General features: G+C 31.7%; 1 protein-coding gene across 1 annotated transcript in view; it reads right to left on the bottom strand.

The window, feature by feature from the left end:
* LOC148306999 (uncharacterized) overlaps positions 1 to 19,824 on the bottom strand; it is a gene marked incomplete at its 5' end in the record, with an annotated part of 171,539 nt that extends 151,715 nt beyond the window's left edge. Inside the window, one exon of the mRNA XM_088264066.1 lies at positions 19,767 to 19,824. Coding sequence (XP_088120192.1) covers positions 19,767 to 19,824 — 58 coding nt within the window. The remainder of the gene's footprint in view (positions 1 to 19,766) is intronic.
* Positions 19,825 to 22,050: the final 2,226 nt, after the last annotated feature.

The raw sequence follows: 22,050 nt of genomic DNA, 5'->3' as shown, positions 1-22,050 counted from the left end.
AGATGAAGACGAATATGGAAGTGTGGGCATTTACGGGGCTTATGACCGTCATAGGCTGGTTTAAGTGATCATTTTACACAGTGTTACACCCACCAATTCTACCCACAATTGACAACCACACTACTCAAACTCTTGGAAGTTCTATATATCGGTAGTGTAAAGGCAAAGGGGTATATCTGTATCAGACCAATTTTTACAGGCAAAAACAAACTTGTGAAATTAAATAACTCATTTGTTTTATGTATTTTTGTATGTACACATCTTAATAAAAACTAAATAAGTATTGCAACTACAGATATATCTTTTCGCCAGATTATGTAATACATTATTTTAGACATTTTGTGGAACAAACTTAGAAAATGAAAAATTCGACAGATATTCCCTTTGCCATTACACTACCGAAATATGATCCATAGTCTTTGAACTTCTATTTGTACATTATCCAATTTTAAAACATTGTTCAAGAATCACTAGAATTTTCACTAGTGACATCAATTGGTGAGACGAATATTCCATATTCTTCTTCAGCTATGTTGAGATGTCAAAAAATAATATGATAAATAACTCCTTTAATTGGAAATCATCCAAATTTGTGAACAAGTATTTGGACACACTCAAAATGTTTTGATAAAATCAATTCATTTTAAATTTAAGTTAATTAATAATAATTATTATTATTTTTAATACATATAGTCCACCTCCGTAGTGTAATGGTCAGCACGCTCGGCTACCGTTCTGGAGGTCCCGGGTTCGATTCCCAAGTGGGGTAAAATAAATATAAGTGATTTTTTTAATATTAAATTATTTATTCAATATTAATATTTATTCAATATTACCCTGGACTGGTACCTGAAGCGGAGGGCTGATCACCTTTCCTTCATGTGTAAACGATCAAGATAACACTGCGTTTATATGACGCAGTGCCCTATGCACCATTGGGGTGCGGATAAGGGTTTTATTATTATTAATTATTAATACATTAAAAATAAGAAACAGCTTCTGCTTTCTCTTTATTCTTCAAACTCCCAAACACACAACTGTAAAATTTTGAATTAACTTCACATACGGTGTTTGACAATGATTAAATTTTTCCTTGTTCAGCCTTACATTATTTATAATTTCATCATTTATCGTTTACGATTAATTTACACGCTAACCAAAATGTATTGAGCGAAACTGGATTATCTCCAATTATAGAAGTTATTAATAAGCTTAAATAATAAAAAAGAAAATGATATTTTCTGGCGTTTCTCACGTGTGTGATTATAATCCAGGATTCGGACCTCACATACTAATAAAAAGAGTTTCTGCTCTATTAAAGGCTTATTTTCATCTCACCAATAGATCGCCTGTCCAAATTTAAAACACAGAAAGGGACATTTTTTTGTAGTAGTTTTTTTTTGCATTTTTGGAGTAAGTAGAGTCACTTAATCCATAAATGCAAAAAAAACTTATACAAAAAAAATGTCCCTAACTGTGTTTTAAATTTGGACAGCCGAGATGTCTGTAGTGAAGTTCTAGTGATTCAAGAACAATGTTTCAAAAATTGGTTCATATATAAAGAACTTCCAAGAATTTGAGTAGTGTGGTTGTCAATAAAGTCGGGGGTAGTGTCGGGTTGTGGTCCCGTGGTTAGTGTCGCGGACTCTTAAGTCAGAGTTTCTCGGTTCGAACCCACTCTACCACAATTCGATACCTATTTCTTATAATGAGCCGCTTAGGCTCACAGAAATAGTATGAAATTGAAATATTTGTGTAAATAACAAAAACACAAATATTTCTCTATTAAAAAAATAATAACAATAATAATGGGTAGAATTGAAGAATGTTACACGTGCGTAAAGTGATCACTTAAACCACGCTTTGACGGTCATCAGCCCCGTGAATGCCCAGACTTCCATATTCTTCTTCATCTTTGATGAGATCGTCACACAATCACAATCGTCGGGCGAGTTTATAGTGGTTTCTGACATGGAGTACTGGGGAGATTACACTAGTGGCGTCTGGCCTCAACATCGTCGAACAGTGCGCTATAATGCCAAGCCATTTGCTTCGAGTGCCGCCGGCGTCGCGTCGCCGGAAGTGAGTACGAATTAGTGTGGACGCCGCTGCTCATCTACCCCGCCGCACGACAGCCTGGGGTCGAAATATTATTGTTTGGAAATGTGCACGTATTTTGTATAAATGTGCATATGTTTGAATCATATGTAAAAAATAATGTAGGCGCATTTGATCACCTAATTTTTATATTATTTTTTGACATCTCATCAAAGATGAAGAAGAATGTGGAAGGAAATGTGGCATTTACGGGGCTGACGACCGTCATAGGCTGGTTTCAGTGATCACTTTACACACGTGTAACATTCACCAATTCTACCCATTATTGACAAACACACTACTCAAAATCTTGGAAGTTCTGTATATATGAACCAATTTAGAAACCTTGTTCTTGAATCACTAGAACTTCACTAGAGACATCTATTGGTGAGATGAAAAGAAGCTTTTTATTGAGCAGAAACTCCTTTATTAGTATGTGAGGTCCAAATCCTGGATTATAGTCACAAACATGATAAACGCCAGGATATATCATATTTATTTTTATTATTTAAGCTTATTATTTGACCAGATAATTTATTCACAACATGAAAATTACTAAAGTATTAAATGTTGTATTTTGTTGTTTACAAAACCACATGAAAACACATGAAAAAACAATTTTGTGACAATTGTTTCGCCTAATTATGGCATTGAATGTCAACATTGAATCAGTGTTTGATTTAACATTTAATATATAAATTAAAATAGAATTCGACAAATTAAACGCCAAATTTATAAATAAGTCTTCCTACCACAGGTCTAGGGTAATATCAAATAAAGATATCTATTTGCACACGAGGGGTTTTATATCACAACCGTAGCTGAGTACATAGTATGAATAAACAAAGTTCAAGTGAAAACGGTAACACGTGGGAAGTTAGGTAATTATGCTTTTCAAAAGAGATACTCGAATGAAGGATTACCGAGAGCATACAAGTACAACATATGAAAGCAAACAAAAAAATGTTAACACACAAACAACATTGCAAATAACTCAAAGCTTTTTAATTTTTTCTTGCAAAACCGGTATTTGTACGTGTATTCTATTAACAGTACATGCACACGCGCGTTAATTAAACGCACGACACCTTTCGTAACGTTTTTGCAAGTTTTCCTAAAATCAATTTATCAGATACAATTTTGTGAATAAAATTTGGATAAGTCAGATTTTTTATACAGTCCCTAATTCACTGTTGGGTGCGGATGCAGGCGAGAAGAAAAATATACTTTGTGTAGTTAAAAAAAAACGTAAAGTGATCACAAAACCAACTTATGACAGGTAATAAAACCTGTAAATACCCTGAATTCCATACTCTTTTCCATCTATGTTGAAATGTCTAGATTTTTTTTTGTGTGGTGAAACCCAGATTTAGGACTTGGACTAACCAAAAAAAATTGTAAAAAAATAACTCCTTTAGATTTTCAAATAAATTGTACAAAATCAAGCTTTTCTTTGTCTGGAATCAGTACCATGATGTACCTTGTAATGTTTCTATTTTCTATATTATCGTACCGAAATATATCCGCCACCGTAGTGTAATGGTCACCACGTACTGAAAGTCCCGGGTTCGATTCCCAAGGTCGGGTCAAATAAATATATGTAAGTGATTTTTTCAACCTACTATTTATTCAATATTACCCTGGGCTGGAAGCGGATGGCTGATCATCTTTCCTTCATGCGTTAACGATCAAGTTAACTCATGAAAGTTTATATGATGCAGTGCCCTATGCACCATAGGGTGCGGATGAGGGTTTGATGAAGAACGAAGAAAGAAATATATTTTTTACTCGAGTTAAGGTAAAATTACACGATTTATTTGAAAGACTTCTATCGTGGTCAATAACGAACTGAAAATAAACAAAAGTGTCAATTGGGTTTGCGTTTTATCAAAGCATACATGCGCAGGCAACGCTGCGTTGCGTTTGATTTGCTCAAACGCGCGTGTGCAGTTAGTATAAGTAAACAAATAATTCAAAGAAACTATTTTTACGAACGCACACATATCTAAATAAACAGGTTAAATTTTTCATAAAAGCAAATTTATTTAAATTTCAGTGAAACGATTAAATGGTGCGTAGCTATATCAACAGCGAATGGAGTATTTCAACAAACCATAAGATATATATATATATTTTTTATATAATGCAAAAAATGGGCTGAAGGTTATTAAAAATGTGTATTTTTCATCGGATAAAATAAATCTGGGAATGAAATATTGAAAAACAACTTCAATAAAATTTTTAATTAATTTCTACTTTTATTTTAATGGAATTGAAGCATGTATTTGGCAAAGAAGGGTGAAAATAAACTTAACGTAGTTAAAATTCAATCTCTCAGACGAATGCGCTGCTAAACGACGTATGATAGTTGTTCGAAAAGTGATATAAAGAAGGAACGCAAGGCTAATAGATAAACATTATTGATAAAATTAAGTAAGATGTAGTGAGATGATTTTGGCATGTGAATCAAATAAGTGAAGAGAGAACAGTAAACAAATTTATAAAGCGAATGTAGTTGGAAAAATAAGCAGAGGAAGACCGAAAAAATATGGCATGATCAAGTATTTCAAATACTTTAGAGTGGTCAAGTTAGGAGGAATAACGGCGTGTATGTAATTTTTAATTCGAATCGGAGCACTTTCTTGCCTGTCAACATTGATTATGACGATGTTCATTAGATCTAGGAACAATATCCTTTGTCAAAAGGACATAAAAATAATATCCACAAAGACATTTGTTTCCAGGTGTCACTTAAGCATTCGCGAGAAAATCCGATAACATGTGTTAATAACACATTTAAGTATTGTTGACAAGTGTTATCGACAATCCAATCACGCGGAACATTGGTTTGCAGGGTTCAAATAATTACCTAAGACAGCGTCAGAATATGTTGTTACACGTGCGTAACAGGACCTGCCAACGACGAGGCTAGAGTAGGGTTACTATACGTTGCGATGCGTCAGGATATGCCACAGTCGAAGGATACACAAGGTTTGTAAAACAGAAAATCTTAAACGGAGAAGCGGAGTTCTACCGCTAAGAAAATTGATTATGAGAAAGTAAATAGTAAAAATATTGACAATGACTAAAGCCTCTCCCCTATTGTCTATGTTTCCACTTATAAGAAAAAATAAAAAATAAACAGCTCCTTCCCTTCAACCTTCAACGTCCCAAGGACCCAACTCTAAAATTTAGAATTAGCTTCATATACGGTATTTGAAAATGATGCGAAATGCATCGAAATACGTGTCACAATAGATATTCAGAAATAGTGGTATTTAGTTTATTTGCCTTTACGCATTAGTCTTCTATGCAAGCAAGTTGCAAGTATGACCTACGGTTAAAGCAACTTAAAAATCTGAATTAAAAAATCAATTAAATGCTGTCCATAGCCCCACTCTCAATTTTCTTACGAAAACTTTTCTTTTGAACTTGCTCTTACACGACGTAATTTTCCAGTTAAAAATATTTCGTAAGGCACCCTATATTTATTTTCTGGAGGACGTTAAGAGGGGGATCGAAAAATGGAGGTGGGTTTCCGGGAAGCGGAGAATAGTCCCAAGGGAAACCGGAAATGGAGTACAACTGCAGGAGTGTTGAAATAGAAGGAGATGCGAGAAAAACTCACAACATCCGGCAAGGGAAAAACCCCTTAAATGCTGTTAGCAAAAAGAAAGACAAATAAATTATAGAGTATAATTTATTTGTTATAACGTAGAGCTTACATCTGCAACTCAGTTATTAAACTATTTTGTTGCTTTATTATGTTAATGTCGATAAGTGATGACGCTTTTCCATAATAACGAATCTTTCACAAACAAATGCTTGACGTCATACTTATCGTAATCAATTCTTTGAGAAACAGAACGTTCTTAGATATTCAAGAATATAAACTTCGTAAGTCTTCTAGCTAATTTCCACAATTTATTTACATTTTAATTACTGAGATAATTGAAATGAAAAAAATTAATTATGAAAGATTTTTAAATCAATGCAAAGAAAATGAGCATATAAATCTCGTTCTGTTTAATGTTGTGAGTTTTTTTGTTATCTAGAATAATACCTAACACAATTCTGTGCCCTCGGCATGGGAAACCTCGGTGAGGGCACATTATTGTAATTTGTAATTTGTAATTATATAATATGTTGAATAAATTTTAATTGTGATTACACTTGCGTTACTTTCGCCATTCTGTCCATGTTTTGACAAAATACTTCCCAAGTTTTAGAACTTATATATATACAAGCACGTATTCAGTGTGAATGCGACATCTAGCGATATCTTGTAAATAAATAAGAAAATCTTTCTTGTCGATACGCAACATCATTATCTAATAATAATATTAACATGTACTATAAGTTGTTTATACAATATTATTAATTTATAAAATAATTTTGGCTAATTTATAAAGCGCAATTTTCCTAAAATACTACCTCAAGCACTTCACTGTATTATTTATACATTTATTTTTTTTGTGTTTATTAATATTTTAAGTATGACATAATCATTATTGGATTAGAAATGGCCCCACCTCATAAAAATTGTTATCAAAGGGTATATTATTCATGGTGAGGATAATAAATTAAAAATAATACAATAGTAAATGGCAAAAAACCAATGTCATGAAAAGAAACATTACTATGACATTTCGAACGTGTCTTATTAATATGTTTCGCAGTTTAATCAAGAGCAGAATTTATCATAAATTACTTTTTTTACAGTAATTATCTTTTTTAAGTATAAAAATGACAAAACGGTTACTCACGATCCATCCGTTCGGGCTCATTCGTTTTTCAGCCACATGTCATAAGATTTATTTCACAAAAAAAACATACTATGTTCTTCCCATGAACCTGTCGGCGCAAGAAAGAACAAACAGAAAAAGAAACGAAAAAAACGGATGAAAGAGACAAAAACAGAAAAGCGTTTGTTGCTAGAAGCGGAACACACATTTGAGAGCAATTAAAAAATGTTTATGGAAAAATTCAAAAGCACTTTGGGTAATAATACTACGGAGAGCTCCTACTAAAGCTCTTCGAGTACTTAAGGTGGAGGAGCGGGGGTTGATAGCACAGTTAGTCAAACGGTGGGTCGCGAAACTGCATGTAGAAAGCCTCTCTAAAAGTACACTCGTTCCCTAAATTGCTCACCTGTAACAGGGACTCTAAATAATCCAGTGAAACGTAAAATAGCGATCATTTGACGAAAATTGGTTAAAAATATTATCAGAGCCAAAATAGTCGTACGACAAATATTAGAGTGAAAAATGTAAATGATTTTTCACTTTAATATTTATTCGACATTACCCTGGACTGATTCGTACATGAAGCGTACGACTGATCACCTGGCATTCAAGTAATTGACGATCGATGTAACACTGTGTCCAAGTGATGCAGTGCTCAGTGCAGTATTTGGTGCGGCTAAGGGCTAGAAGAATAACACGAAGATTATTCTAGTTTTTGCCTTTAGGCGGATGCAATACTAGTTGCATCGAATCAATATTTTTATATGTTCTTGAGTTATATTACACATCCAAATTATATAACTCAAGACAATTAGAACAGGGTACACCTAGGTCACTCTTCTGGTGGGTTTATTTTTTTCTTTATTATTTCGAGAAATAAAAATACTTTGTGTTCTGATCCACTCACATTTTTACTAACCAACTAGTTTCGGCAACAACCTGTTGCCCTCTTCAGGGTTTATTTATTACTAAACATATATATAAAAAAAGAAACAGTGTACAAGTTGTTGGGTTTCAAAAGTTGTTGGGTTTCACCCCTACCCTTTTGATACCCAACCACATGTAAACTGTTTCTTTTTTTATATATATGTGTAGTAATAAATAAACCCTGAAGAGGGCAACAGGTTGTTGCCGAAACTAGTTGGTTAGTAAAAATGTGAGTGGATCAGAACACAAAGTATTTTTATTTCTCGAAATAATATATCAATATGATCCACAAAGTTAATGCGTTCAATATTCAAAACATTATTTTTTTTCAGTTTTAGTTTTTTTAATAAATAAACAAATTAAAACGTTTCATTAAGTTTTTTTTAATTAAAATGAGATTGTATATTAAATCGCAATTTAGTAGATTTCGTAACTCGAATTTAGGATTTTTTTTGCATTTTTCACAAGAAAAGATTAAAATTATGAAAATACTAGAGTGCTTTAGCTCAGCGCTTCATAAACTTTTTTTCTAACGAAATCCATTGAACAATAAATATTTTACATAGCTCTAAATTAAGTAACACCTGGTTTCATATTGACGATTTAATTTTAATAATTTAATGAAAATCATAAAAAAAGGTACATTATACCCTACGGACTTATATGTATGACAGTTTGCGAACCAAGATACAACAATACAATACACAAAATGACACTGTATTGATTCCACCGTTATTTTGTTCATATTTCCATTCAATTGAATTAAAAGAGCCTAGTGGAGTCCCAGGGCTCCGCAAAGCCCACTTTGAGAACCGTTACTTTAGATTACATAAAAAAATCCATAGAACTGAACTTCCTATGCGAGCAGGTCGAAAGTTGAGTTTGTAAATAATCCAATAACAATGTAGCAGAATATTTAAAGCTGAATATTTGATGAGGCAGATAAAGGTGAATCGTACGGCTGAAACTAATTAGCATAGGATGCAACGTGTTTGTGAAAAACAAGTCATTTACACAAAGAAAAACTCAACTAAGCAAGTAACGTATTCTAAGGCTCATTACATCGCTAATGGAAGCTGACTGAAATTAATGGTGGCATTTTTATGCAACGAAATAGGCTGCCTCCAATGCCTAATGTAGGGTGCTTGAAAATAATTAACTGAATCGTGTATTTTCCCTGAAACGAGATACTCAATAACACGCTCAATAAAATATGTTACTTTCGCTATTATACCATATTCTAACCAGACGATCGCCATGGATTTTCCTCAAAAGACATCTAGAGGAAGACTAAAAAATTCATGGATGCTACAAAAAGATAACATGATTTAAAGGCATGAACTAGGTGACGTTGTATATGATAGAAGGACCTACTTCGGCGAGGGTGTCTTTAAGAGGAAAATATTACTTTAGGTGTTGAAATAAAATATCAGAGGTGTTATTCTCGGTTTACCTGATTATTACCTTATTATTTTATCTACCAGTCCATACATAGGCATGTATGTATGTAAATTTACGTATGTGTGTATGTATGCATGTGTATGTAATAACTTTTAAATATGTTTTATGAAATATATTATGGAAATTGTTATGTTACATAAAAGAAAAAAATAGATAAATAAATAGGGGAAAAAACCTGAGGACGAGGAGAGCTGACCAAAACAGTATATTTTTTAACCTCTATTTGCTCCCAATGGCGCATAGAGCACTGCATCGTAGCGACGCAGTGTTATCTTGATCGTTAATTGCACGAATGCAAGGTGATCAGCCCTGCGCTTCTTGTACCAGTCCAGGATGATATTAATTAAATATTAGAGTCAAAATTATCTATATTTATTTTGACCCCCCTGGAAACCGGGACCTCCTGCACGGTAGCCAAACGCGCTGACCACTAGACTACGGAGGTGGCGCCTGCCTAACAGAATACAAATACGATAAGTTGGGATAGAGCCAGGAAGAAGAGGAAGAAGCTAATGATAAAAAATATTCATGTTTTGGTGATTTTTATCATCTTTTTTTTGACATCTCATCAAAGATGAAGAAGAATATGGAAGTCTGGGCATTTACGGGGCTGACGACCGTCATAGGCTGGTTTGAGTAATCACTTTACACACGTGTAACATTCACCAATTCTACTCATTATTACCAACCACACTACTCAAATTCTTGGAAGTTCTGTATATATATATGAACTAATTCAGAAACATTGTTCTTGAATCACTAGAACTTCACTAGAGACATCTTTTGGTGATATGAATATTCTAATAATTCTTTTCATCTCACCAATAGATGTCTCTAGTGATGTTCTAGTGATTCAAGTGTGGTTGTCAATAATAGGTAGAATGACGGTCGTCAGCCCCGTAAATGCCAAGACTTCCACATTCGTCTTCATTTTTGATAAGATGTCAAAAAATAATATGAAAAATATTCATGTTTTGGTGATTATTATCATCCGCAAAGAAGTTTGTAGATATGACACAAACGACTCGACATATTGTCCCGACAATGGGCTGTGAGGGTAAAATCTGAAAACTTTTGAAATATTGCTATCAAACGTTACGTTTGCATTTATGTTCACACAAAACGTTATTTCGGTGTATTTTCTTCGGTGTATTACAGTCATTGGATGTGAGCTTCATAAAAGCGGGTGGTATTATTGTATCTCTAATATTTTCAGTACGCGGGGCGAAGTTGATACTATTATTCGGTTTGCTTTGGAAAAAATACACAGAACTTTGCTTCTTTGTGGCAAAGGAAATTGGAAGGGATTGGTAACATAGTAACGCGAGCTTACGCTCTATACAAAGTGTTCCATCGTATTGAAAGATCGTTACCTGTGGATCATATGGGGACGTTTTATTCCTGTACATTTCAAAGCGAAAAGAAAACGAGCGAAGATGAAAGGCGGCGGTTTTTGAGACTTAGTAGGTAATTTCTGGGAAACATTTAGTAATGCCCAATTATTCCTGCTTATTTTTATGGAGTAATTGGAGTGGGATTTGCCACCAGAGAAAAAAGGCTTAGGTCTTGAATTTGAAAAAAAAACAACTAATTAGAAAGCAAAAATTCTTTTCGTAAAATCATAATTATCTTAAAACATTTTCTCGGAAAAAATATTCAAATTGGGAGTGTCAATTTAAAATAAGCAATTAAATAATAATAATTTTAAAAAAATTCTCACCGACAGCAAAAACACTTAACTTAATGTTTTTGTTTCAATAAAACCCCTATCCGCACTCCAATGGTGCATAGGGCACTGCATCATATAAACGCAGTGTTATCTTGATCGTCAACAAATGAAGGAAAGGTGATGATCAGCCCTCCGCTTCGGATACCAGTCCAGGGTAATATCAAACAAATATTAGAGTAAATAAATCACATATATTTATAAGACCTCCCCCACTGGGAATCGAACCAGGGACTTCCGGAACGGTAGCCGAGCGTACTGACCATTGCACTACGGAGGCGGACAAGATAAGGGCGTGTGATAAGGAGAGAGTTAAATAAATATCGATACAGCGCAAAAAAAAATCTGAAAAAAATAATGAGGTCATCAAAAAGCCGCGCTGAAATGGCGCCGATAAAGCGACACCATTTAGCGTCGATTCGAAGAGTCCTTTTGTCACATGGCGGGCATGAACATCCTCTGAAAGGGTTTCCGGCAGTCCGACCATCGGATACCGTAGGCGGTGACACGAGCAGAGTATAATGGCGATGCCTATTTTGTCACCCCGACCATGTGTGCGCGAATATTGGACACACCTTTGTCATTGTGCTCGCACTGGTGGCGTCACGAGGACGGGTCAACTGATAATTTAATCAGGTTATTGGAAAGCTTTGCGCGTCGATAAATGAAGTTGTCAAAATTGACGAGGAAAAATTGCTAAACTAATAATTTAATAGCATTTGGGAAATAATATTCTAGAAATATTCTATCAACATCGTGTCAAATACTTTTTTTTAAATATGATATATCACACCGCTTCCTGCAGGGGTAGGCAGAGTGAATAGAATGCCACACCAATCTGTTTTTTCCCCACCTAATTTCATATTTTTAAAAAAAATATTTCTCAACTGATCCAAAATATTATGAGTAAAATAACCAGTCAAATAAAATCAAATCAAAATCAAATAAAATAGCAGAGACCCTTTTTGAAATGCGCAAGTTTAAATTCACTTTTCCGTAGGAGTAAGCAGAGAGAATAGAATGCCACACAATGATGAAAATGTAAATGATGTTTCTAGTGGAGAAATCCAGATTTTGTGAATAAGGATTTGAACACACCCGAAATGTTGTGAAGAAAACAACACGTAGATATGTCCACGCAATTATTTTTTTTAAATATAAATTGGAATTCGATTTTTTTTAAATAATATATATATTATTGAAAAATTTTATTATTATTGAATTTTTTTTTTCATGTTCATGTTCAATACAAAAACAGTGTTTTAAGCAACAACAAAAAACATTCAAATCCGTTAATTTTTTTCATTGATTGATTCGGCAGTCGTTTTGTCGTAAAACCTATCCATTTTTAATTAATTAATATCAAACACCGTACGGTGTTTGAAAATGATGCGGAATGCATCGAAATACGTGTGGTATTTACTAAGTATTTTTTTAAATTAAAAACGTTAAATGTTACCTAGGTTTAGTAGAAAGAAAATCAAGATATCGATTATCCCACCTTAACATTAAATTTGTAAGATAACATGATTGAAATATTTATATAAATGAAACGTTTGTATAAGACTACTCTATCGAGTTAATTAATGTAAACAAATGTGTTTACATTAATAAACCCGAAAATGTGGTATTATAGTATTTTTTTATATTAAAAATATTATGGCGGTACACATCATATCAGATACAGTCATAATATTCTATTTGAATGATCCCAAAAGCATTTTCATATGTATATTTTTAATCAAAACAACAAAAAACGAGAACACAAAATAAACCTTCCTTCAAACAAATCGCATGAGCCGGACAAAAATTTGCATCGGCTTATCTTTTGAAATCTTCGACGTGGTCTTCCGACGCACTAGCGGGCATCAAAGGCCGATTCATAATTCCTGACAAGGAAGTAAACGGATATACATAAATGAACAGGTCCCCGGAAAATGTACGCGGATAGAAATGAAGGGGGAAAAAAGGAAATCGGATACATCCGCACAATGCGACCTACTTTCTATAATACCTTAGTCGCTTCAATAGATATTATACTACCACATCTAAAACTAGTAGATATCAAAAACTAACTAACTAACTAACTAACTAACTAACCATCACGCCGCTTCCCCGCAGGGGTTGGCAGAGAGAATCGAACGCCACACCACTCTGTCTTTGCAAACATTCTTTGCCTCTTCTACATTCATGCATCTCCTCATACATACCCGACGATTATTACGACTCCTGACCCGGCCGCTTTCAAGTATTTGACATACCTGATTGTGCCAAATTTTCCTCGGTCGTCCTCTGCTTCTTTTTCCAACTACATTCGCCTCATAAATTTGTTTAACCGTTCTTTCTTCACTCATACGCTCCACATGTCCAAACCATCTCAACACACCTTTCTTAATTTTATCGATAATGCATATTAGTAGATATCATAATACATTAATTCGTACAACGAATTCTATGAGCATTTGCGGTATAAAAAGCTGGGTACGCGATAGATATACTACCATCTAAAACTAGTAGATATCATAATACATTAATTCGTACAACGATTTCTATGAGAATTTGCGGTGTAAAATGCTGGGTACGCGTTTAGGAATAATATTTAAACTTTTTTTGTATAAAAAGCATTGTTTACTTTGTGGTATGGTAAAACAACACTCTCCTTATCATTCATCGTTTACTTTGTGAAATACCACTTTAATAAACAATAATTTTAATACTAAAACTTACTGATCAACTAATCATCACGACGCTTCATCGCGGGGATAGGCAGAGAGAATAAAACGCCAAACCGCTCTGACTTCGCTTCTTCCACATTTATGCATCTCCTCATACACACCCGCCGATTATTCCGTGTCCTGACCTGACCACATTCAAGTATTTTAAATACTTGTTCATGCAAAGTTTTCCTCATTCTTCCTCTACTGTTATATATGTTTTACTTTTCATTCTACACTCATTCGATTCAGATGCCAAAACCATCTGGGCACAGTTTTATTCATTTTATCGATAATGCTAATCTCAGCCTTGCATTCTTTCGTTATCATATACATTAAATAATAATAGAAAAATCTTTATTTCTTAATAATAAATGAACATATAATAATAATAAATTATAAAATCCTTATCTGCACCCCAATGGTGCATAGGGCACTGTTTCATATAAATGCAGTGTTATCTTGATCGTTCACATGAAGGAAAGGTGATCAGCCCTCCGCTTCAGGTTCCAGTCCAGCGAAATATTGAATGAATATTACAGTGAAAAAATCACTTATATTTATTTGCCACATCACATTTAAAAGTGAAATATTTAAACTTTGACAGCGTTTTCGGTTTGGCTTGACAGTAAAGAATTTTCATATTGACCAAAAAATGGGTTAAATTCACACGCTACATAGCTTTTGAGATTTGTGGAAATGGATATTTCATAAATAAAAATAAACGTTTGAAAATATTCATACAAAATGAATTTCTCGTTCGTTTTAGGGTTAAGTGAAAATATTTCACAAATATATTAAATAGATACTTTAAAACACAAACAAAAATGTTGATTTTTAGAATTCTGAAAGCAAATTCACTTCGGAGCATTTTTTTTTTATCTACATGATAAAAATATAAAAATTAACACGGGTCTATGAGGGAACTTTATTTGTCCGCTGTAAATACAGAAGAATAAATATATCAGAAAAAATATGAATCCCATTACAAACGGTCAAGTCAGTAAAATTAGACAAGGTTTATTGAATTCCATATTTATTTATGTAGAATTCAATTCAACCTTGAATAATAATAATAAAATTTAATTTAATTTAAAAAATTTAATTAAATTTTATTAAGATCTTATAAAAGTGTTTTATTTTTATTATTTTAATTGTTATGTTATTCTACAAAGTAAATGCAAATTAAAAATAAAAATTAAAAAATTAAAAAATAAAAATTATTTATATTTATTTATATATATATATATATATATATATATATATATCTATATATATATATATATATATATATATATATATATATATATATATATATATATATATATATATATATATATATATATATATATATATATATATATATATATATATATATATATATATATATATATATATATATATATATATATAGATATATATATATATATATATATATATATAATATATATATATATATATATATATATATATATATATATATATATATATATATATATATATATATATATATATATATATATATATATATATAAATATACATACATATAAATATATGTATATATATATATGCGTCGAGGAATATAAAATGATGAGGTGAGTGAGCTATTATTTTATTTAAAAATATGTGAACGACATAAATTTCTAATATTACTTATAGCTACTTACAGATTTGTAGCTCTATGTGCCTTTCTTTCGTACATTCAAAAATCAACTGAGAATGGCTTCTCAACACTCTGCGCTCATAATCTTCAATAAAAGTAATAAAATGACGAAAAATATGCCACGGAAAGTCAAATAGATTTTTTTCATATAGAAGAAGAAAGAAGTGTACACAAAGGAGTATTGAATTTCTTGTAATTCAGTGAGATGTGAATACTGAATTCACCTGAATGTAAGAGCGGGAGAAGGTTTAGCGGGAGGGGTTGGCGGGAAGGAAAAAGCAAAAGTGAATTTCTGTTCATTTTATTAAGTCACATATCGTTCACTCCTTTCAACAACGTCATATATAAAAAATCGTCGATTTTCAGTTGTGCGTGTTTTCGAAATGCCCAGAAAATGTACTATATCCCAGCAAAAGCGGCATATTTTTAACTTAATATTTACCCGCTACAGGGCAGAAAGTGATGTTTATGCATTTTGAAGAAAAGGTTATGTTATATTATTTTTAAATATACTAAATATTTTTCAAATGGAGAAAAAACCTTTAAGTTTTACCTGAAAAGATCTGGTGCACAGTAAAAAGTTCAATTAGTGGCTTGATATTTATTTTTAATACATTTCATTAAACTTTAAAAACGATCTCCTGAAAAATCAAGTTTTTTGATATATGACGTTGTTGAAAGGAGTGAGTGATATATTGCACACTTTTATTTTTCAATACGACTTACCGAATTATAATGGATATTCGTTCAAACGTACAACGAAAAGGCATCCATGTGCGAGAAAATTGGCATTTAATTAATTTACTTAATTTACTTTTAATAAAAAGTAAGGCAAAGATTATATACGATACCGTGAATAATTCGTTTAAATAAGAATAAAATAAATTGATTTTGTTTGTTGGTTCCAATTCCCATAAATCGAAAAATTAACTATGAAGTTTTTCTAAAGAAATCTACGAGTTTGTTCGGCACACGTAATATAAAATTCATCTAAATTTTAATTACAAAAAAGCTTAATTTTTTAAATAGCGTTGACGATGGTTAAATAAAAAATAATCATATGACATCAATAATTCATTTACTGCAAACCCGAATTTTACTTATTTTAATTTCGAAACCCATTACTTTAATTAGAAAAAAAAACGCAGTACAATTCGCTTACTCCTTTCAACAACGTCATAAATATTTATTTATTGACTTGGCGTTTAATTTGTAGAACTCCATTTTAATTTATGTATTAATTTTAAATCAAACACAGATTTTTTGAGTCTACTAAGTTGTATTTTATTAACAAAAAACACATAAAAAATTATATTGTGACAATTGTTTCGCCTTGTTAGGGCATTATCAAACGAATGTGAAGATCAAATGGACTACGGTCCTTATGTAGCTATACAATTCTAAGTGACAGTTTTAACATGTGCAGCAATAATTTATTTTCGGGGAAGGAAAATAAATATAAGGAAAAATAAATATAAGGGTACATACCTACATCCCCCAAAATGAACAAAATCCTTAATGAACAAACTAACCTTAGGTCTTCACTACTGCTAAATATATTTAAATAGACTATTACTGTACATCATCTCTCTCTATGTAAACGCTTGCATGATGCGTTATTGATAAACTAATAATTACATCTACATATAAAAATTCTTAAAAATAATATTACCAACAATTGTATTAAAATCTCTAAAATATGGCCATGTCAATAAATTCTTCCTTTCCCAGAAAACAAATATAAGGGTACATACCTACATCCCCCATTAGCTGCTGTTGTCTCCCATAAATTATTGCTGCACATGTTAAAACTGTCACTTAGAATTGTATAGCTACATAAGGACCGTAGTCCATTTGATCTTCACATTCGTTTGATAATGCCCTAACAAGGCGAAACAATTGTCACAATATAATTTTTTATGTGTTTTTTGTTAATAAAATACAACTTAGTAGACTCAAAAAATCTGTGTTTGATTTAAAATTAATACATAAACGTCATAAATAAATAAAAAACTTGATTTTTCAGATCGTTTTTAAAGTTTAAAAATATAATAAAATGTTTTAAAATAAATATCAAGCCACTTATTAATTTTTTACTGTGCAACAGATCTTTTTAGGTAAAACCTGAATGTTTTTTTCTACATTTGAAAAATATTGAGTTTATGTTTTTAAAAAATTAAACAATACGTTTTCTTCAAAATGTAGCTCGTAAATATTAAGTTAAAAATATGCCGCTTTTGATGGGATTTAGTACATTTTCTGGTCATTCCGAAAACATGCACAACTGAAAATTGTCGATTTTTTAAAAATGACGTTGTTGAAAGGAGTGAGCGAATTATCAACTACAAAGCGTTAAAAATGCTTTGATAAGAGTTCAGATCACAAATCAAGCAAGCGCAACGAAATGGAAAAAGAAGAAAATAATTAAATTTAAAAGTACAAGGGGATTTGTGGTATAAGGGGTGTGTCAGTGGTAAGGAATACAAGGTTGAAGGGGTGGAAAGGGGGGATATGCAATGGCACTGGATTTCGTATAAAAAAACAAACATAAATCAGACAGGATCATTTACAGCAAGAATGCCGTTCCCAACCTCAGAAAGCATTTTTTTCAATCATTCCGTAATACCAAAACAAATAAAATTAATTAAAACCAGATTAAGTAACGGGAATTTCCACAGCCAAATTGATTGATTGAAAATCACCCGTTTAGAAATTATTGATGGTTTTTTAAATATATATATATTTCATTCATTCTGAATGATAGAACACAAAGCATTTTGAATGAAACAAGGATAGGAATTATTCAAAGTAAAAAGATAAAATAAAGAAAAATAACGATTAAACAACTTAAGAATCGAGTAATATATTTTGAATAATTTATGTTTATGATTGCTATCTTTGCATTCAACTATATCAATCTTCTATTTTACCGGAAACCAAAGACACACTAGTTATTGACAATTAAAACTTCCTTTAATTCCGTTTGAAAATTGTACACTTAGTTTCTGCCTTGTTATACTTTCCAGTAGGAATTCCGTTTCTGTTTATTCTGTTATCAATCCCCCGCCCCTTGATCAGCCCTCCAGTTCACCCTTCCGTTTCATCTGGCAGCACAAAAATGAAACGGTAAATAATCGAATATCGAATGGCGAATATCGAATATCGCAGCGTCTCGGCCCGCTGGAAAATGGATTAACTGCCGCTGGGACTGTATATCCGAGACAGAAACATTCGTACTTACTCCTACCGACTGCAAACTATAGGACATGAAGATCAATCAGATTTAGTGGTGTCCTATTTAAAAAATATGACTCCACGGAAAAACCTAATAAATGACCTACAGTATCGAACAGATTGATTGAAACAAAACTTTTTTTCTCGTATTTTCAACACTCTCAAAAAAAATGTTTAGGGGATGTTCCTCGTATTATGGACCAGGGCTGCTTCTTTCGGTGACTAAGATCATGAACAGCGAGAAGTATCACCCAATTCTACTGGAAAAGATACTACCAGAGATACAAAAACGAAGGTCAAATGGTAATGGAATATTTCAGCAGGATTACAAATCCGAATAAAATTATGATATTTTTCACACAAAAACAATCAAATGTGTAGGAGTGGTCAAGAATTTTGCCTGACATAAACCTAATTGAAAATCTATCGGCAATCTGTAAGAATCGGCTCTCCAAAATTGATTGCACTACGTGGAAAAGCTCATTTTGTATGGACAAAAGTTTCAGGTATGGTTTCGAGACGAAAAAATGGCATCCACGTGCCAAAACCTTATATAATAGATGCCAAGAAGAGTAAAATCTTTGATTGAGCCCAAATGAGATCATATTAAATATTAATTTGTGATTTAACTAATAAACAAAAGATTTTAGAAAACTTTTTACGAAAATACAACAACAAGAAGTTTTGTTTCAATTAGTCTGTTCGATACTGTATGTGAAAAATCTTGATTGAAATAAGATATTGAATCCATCGTATACATTGTATTGTTTTTGGGGATCAACCTTGTTTATTTATTATTAACTATACATATCCACATTTATAAGACATATAAATTAAATATGCTATAAATTATAAATCCTTGTACATAAAATGCTAGGGAAATTTTTAAGGCAAATTAAAAATAAAATTGTAAATGAAAAATTTAAATAAAATTCAGGCTACGTGTAGAGATATTTTCTAATCCTCATTCTAAAATTGGTGCCATCATCTTTAAAATGATAAAACTTAACGCATTTCAAGTACTTGTTTGTTTTTAGTTTTATTATAAAATATTTTTATGATTAATTCATTTGAAAAAAAAATAAGACTTGTCAGTTGTATAGGCTTCATTTCACTGGGCCAAATAAATGTATTAAAACACTCTCGTTTTATTACGTATAAATTTCTAATACTGAAATAATAAAACATTAAAACTTACCAATAAACACGAATATCTGATGATGTGAGTATCGAAGCAGCATCGATATAGACACCGTCTGTTGACAAAAATAAAAATTTATAACTAATGGCATGAATTCAAATAGCTCAGTAGAACCAACTTACAATGTAACACTTAAAAAAAGGTTATTAGGAGTATACTTAGGAACAAGAACATATATAGCTCACTCCCTTCAAGAACGTCATAAATCAAAAAACTAGATTTTTAGGAGAACGTTTTTAAAGTTTAAAAATATAATACAACGTAATCAAAATAAATATCAAGCCACTTATTGAACATTTTACTGTGCAATAGATCTTTTTAGGTAAAACGTGAAGGTTTTTTACCATTTGAAAAGTATTTTGTATACTTTAAAAAAAATAAGTAAACAATACATTTTCTTAAAAATGCAAAAACAACACGTTCTCTCCTGTAGCGGGTAAATATTGAGTTAAAAATATGCCTCTTTTGCTGGGATATATTACATTTTCTGGACATTCCGAAAACATGCACAACTGAAAATTGACGATTTTTGATTCATGACGTTCTTGAAAGGAGTGAGCGATATGTATAACGAATTATACATTTTTGACACAGGACTTCCTTTATACAAATAAGATTTGTATTTAAAATGAAAAGGCAAGGATGAAATACTAATATTACATACTTGTACTACTGACCCTTATATGCACACAACGGTGCATAGGGCACTGCATTAAATAGAAGCAATGTAATGTTGACTGTTAATTATATTAAGGCAGGGGGATCAGTCTTGATATTTAGTTACCAGTCCACGTTAGTACATTTTTAAATGAAAAAACACTTATGCATATTTATTTTGACCCCCCTGGGAATCGAATCTGGGTCCACTCGCATGATAACATCACCATTATTTTTTTCATTTATCATATTTGAAACAAATTACTTTGAAGAAATAGTGGTATTAACCAAGTAAATTTTAAATAAAAATGGACAAATATTACCATAAAGTTTTTTTTAACGTAAAAACCAACTGGGCGAGTATATGATTATGTTTAAAGAATGTTACAAATTTTTAATTCACAGCGCTCAATCACACACAAATCCATCACGGCGATAGAAGTGGACGCACTGTTCAGATTGCAAATATGATTACATTTTGTTTATCAAATGCACCATCGAACGTGCTTTATATGCAAATAATGCATTTGAAATGTACCATAGGTATAAAGCAGTAAAATTTAAATAAAAATGGACAAATATTACCATAAAGTTTTCTTTAACGTAAAAACCAACTGGGCGAGTATATGATTATGTTTAAAGAATGTTACAAATTGTTAATACAGCGTTAATAACATTCTATAATTGGCGCTACATAAAAAAGATAAATATTATTATTATCTAATGACAAAATTGCACACATCCAACCGTATCTTTATTTAAGCATTCTAAATAATTGCAGTTTTCGTTACATGAAAATCAATCCAAAAAATTATTTTTAATTCACAGCGCTCAATCACACACAAATCCATCACGGCGATAGAAGTGGACGCACTGTTCAGATTGCAAATATGATTACATTTTGTTTATCAAATGCACCATCGAACGTGCTTTATATGCAAATAATGCATTTGAAATGTACTATAGGTACAAAGCAGGGCGCTGTGTAATTTTAAACCTAGCAGCATCCAAAAATTATGGAAATGCAAAAATATCCATGACGCATTTGGCATTATGCAGGAGCATATTTTTCGCACTTAATTTCAAATCCCTCTTTAATCAAAAATCAACAATAATGAACTTGAACACAGTATTATTCTAGTATAATGAAAATCATATTAAAATAAAGGAATTCGATTACTGTGATCATTTTAGACTCTACTAATTTTGTATACAATAAATAAACAGTTGATTTAATTAAACAGAAGGTGAAAACAAACACGAATTTAATTATTTTTTAAATAATAATTTTTACACGAATTATTATTTTATTTTATTTTCCAATATTTATTCCATAATTCATAATGCATGCATTAGTATATTAAACTAGCTGTACCCGGCCATGCGTTGCTGTGCCTAGTCAAGTTGAAAAGAAGTAAAAGAGCACATAAAAAGGCATTAGAAAATATACATTTAACTAAACATAAACGACTTTTTGTTGTCGTTAAAAGGTGGCGTGATTTTGAACGCTTTTTTATTTTGTTTTAATCCAAAAAATACCAGTTTAAAAAAAAAAAACAAGAAAATTTAAACTCGATTTTAAGGCCGCTTTCAAAGAAGAGCGAGATAAACAGGGTTTTGTTTT

The sequence above is a fragment of the Brachycentrus maculatus genome, unplaced genomic scaffold (assembly GCF_059751285.1).
Source record: "Brachycentrus maculatus isolate JH-2025_06_01 unplaced genomic scaffold, ASM5975128v1 h1tg000213l, whole genome shotgun sequence".
Taxonomy (NCBI): Eukaryota; Metazoa; Arthropoda; class Insecta; order Trichoptera; family Brachycentridae; genus Brachycentrus; species Brachycentrus maculatus.
Note: the sequence above shows the minus strand (reverse complement) of the source record. Positions and strands in the feature narration are given on the sequence as shown.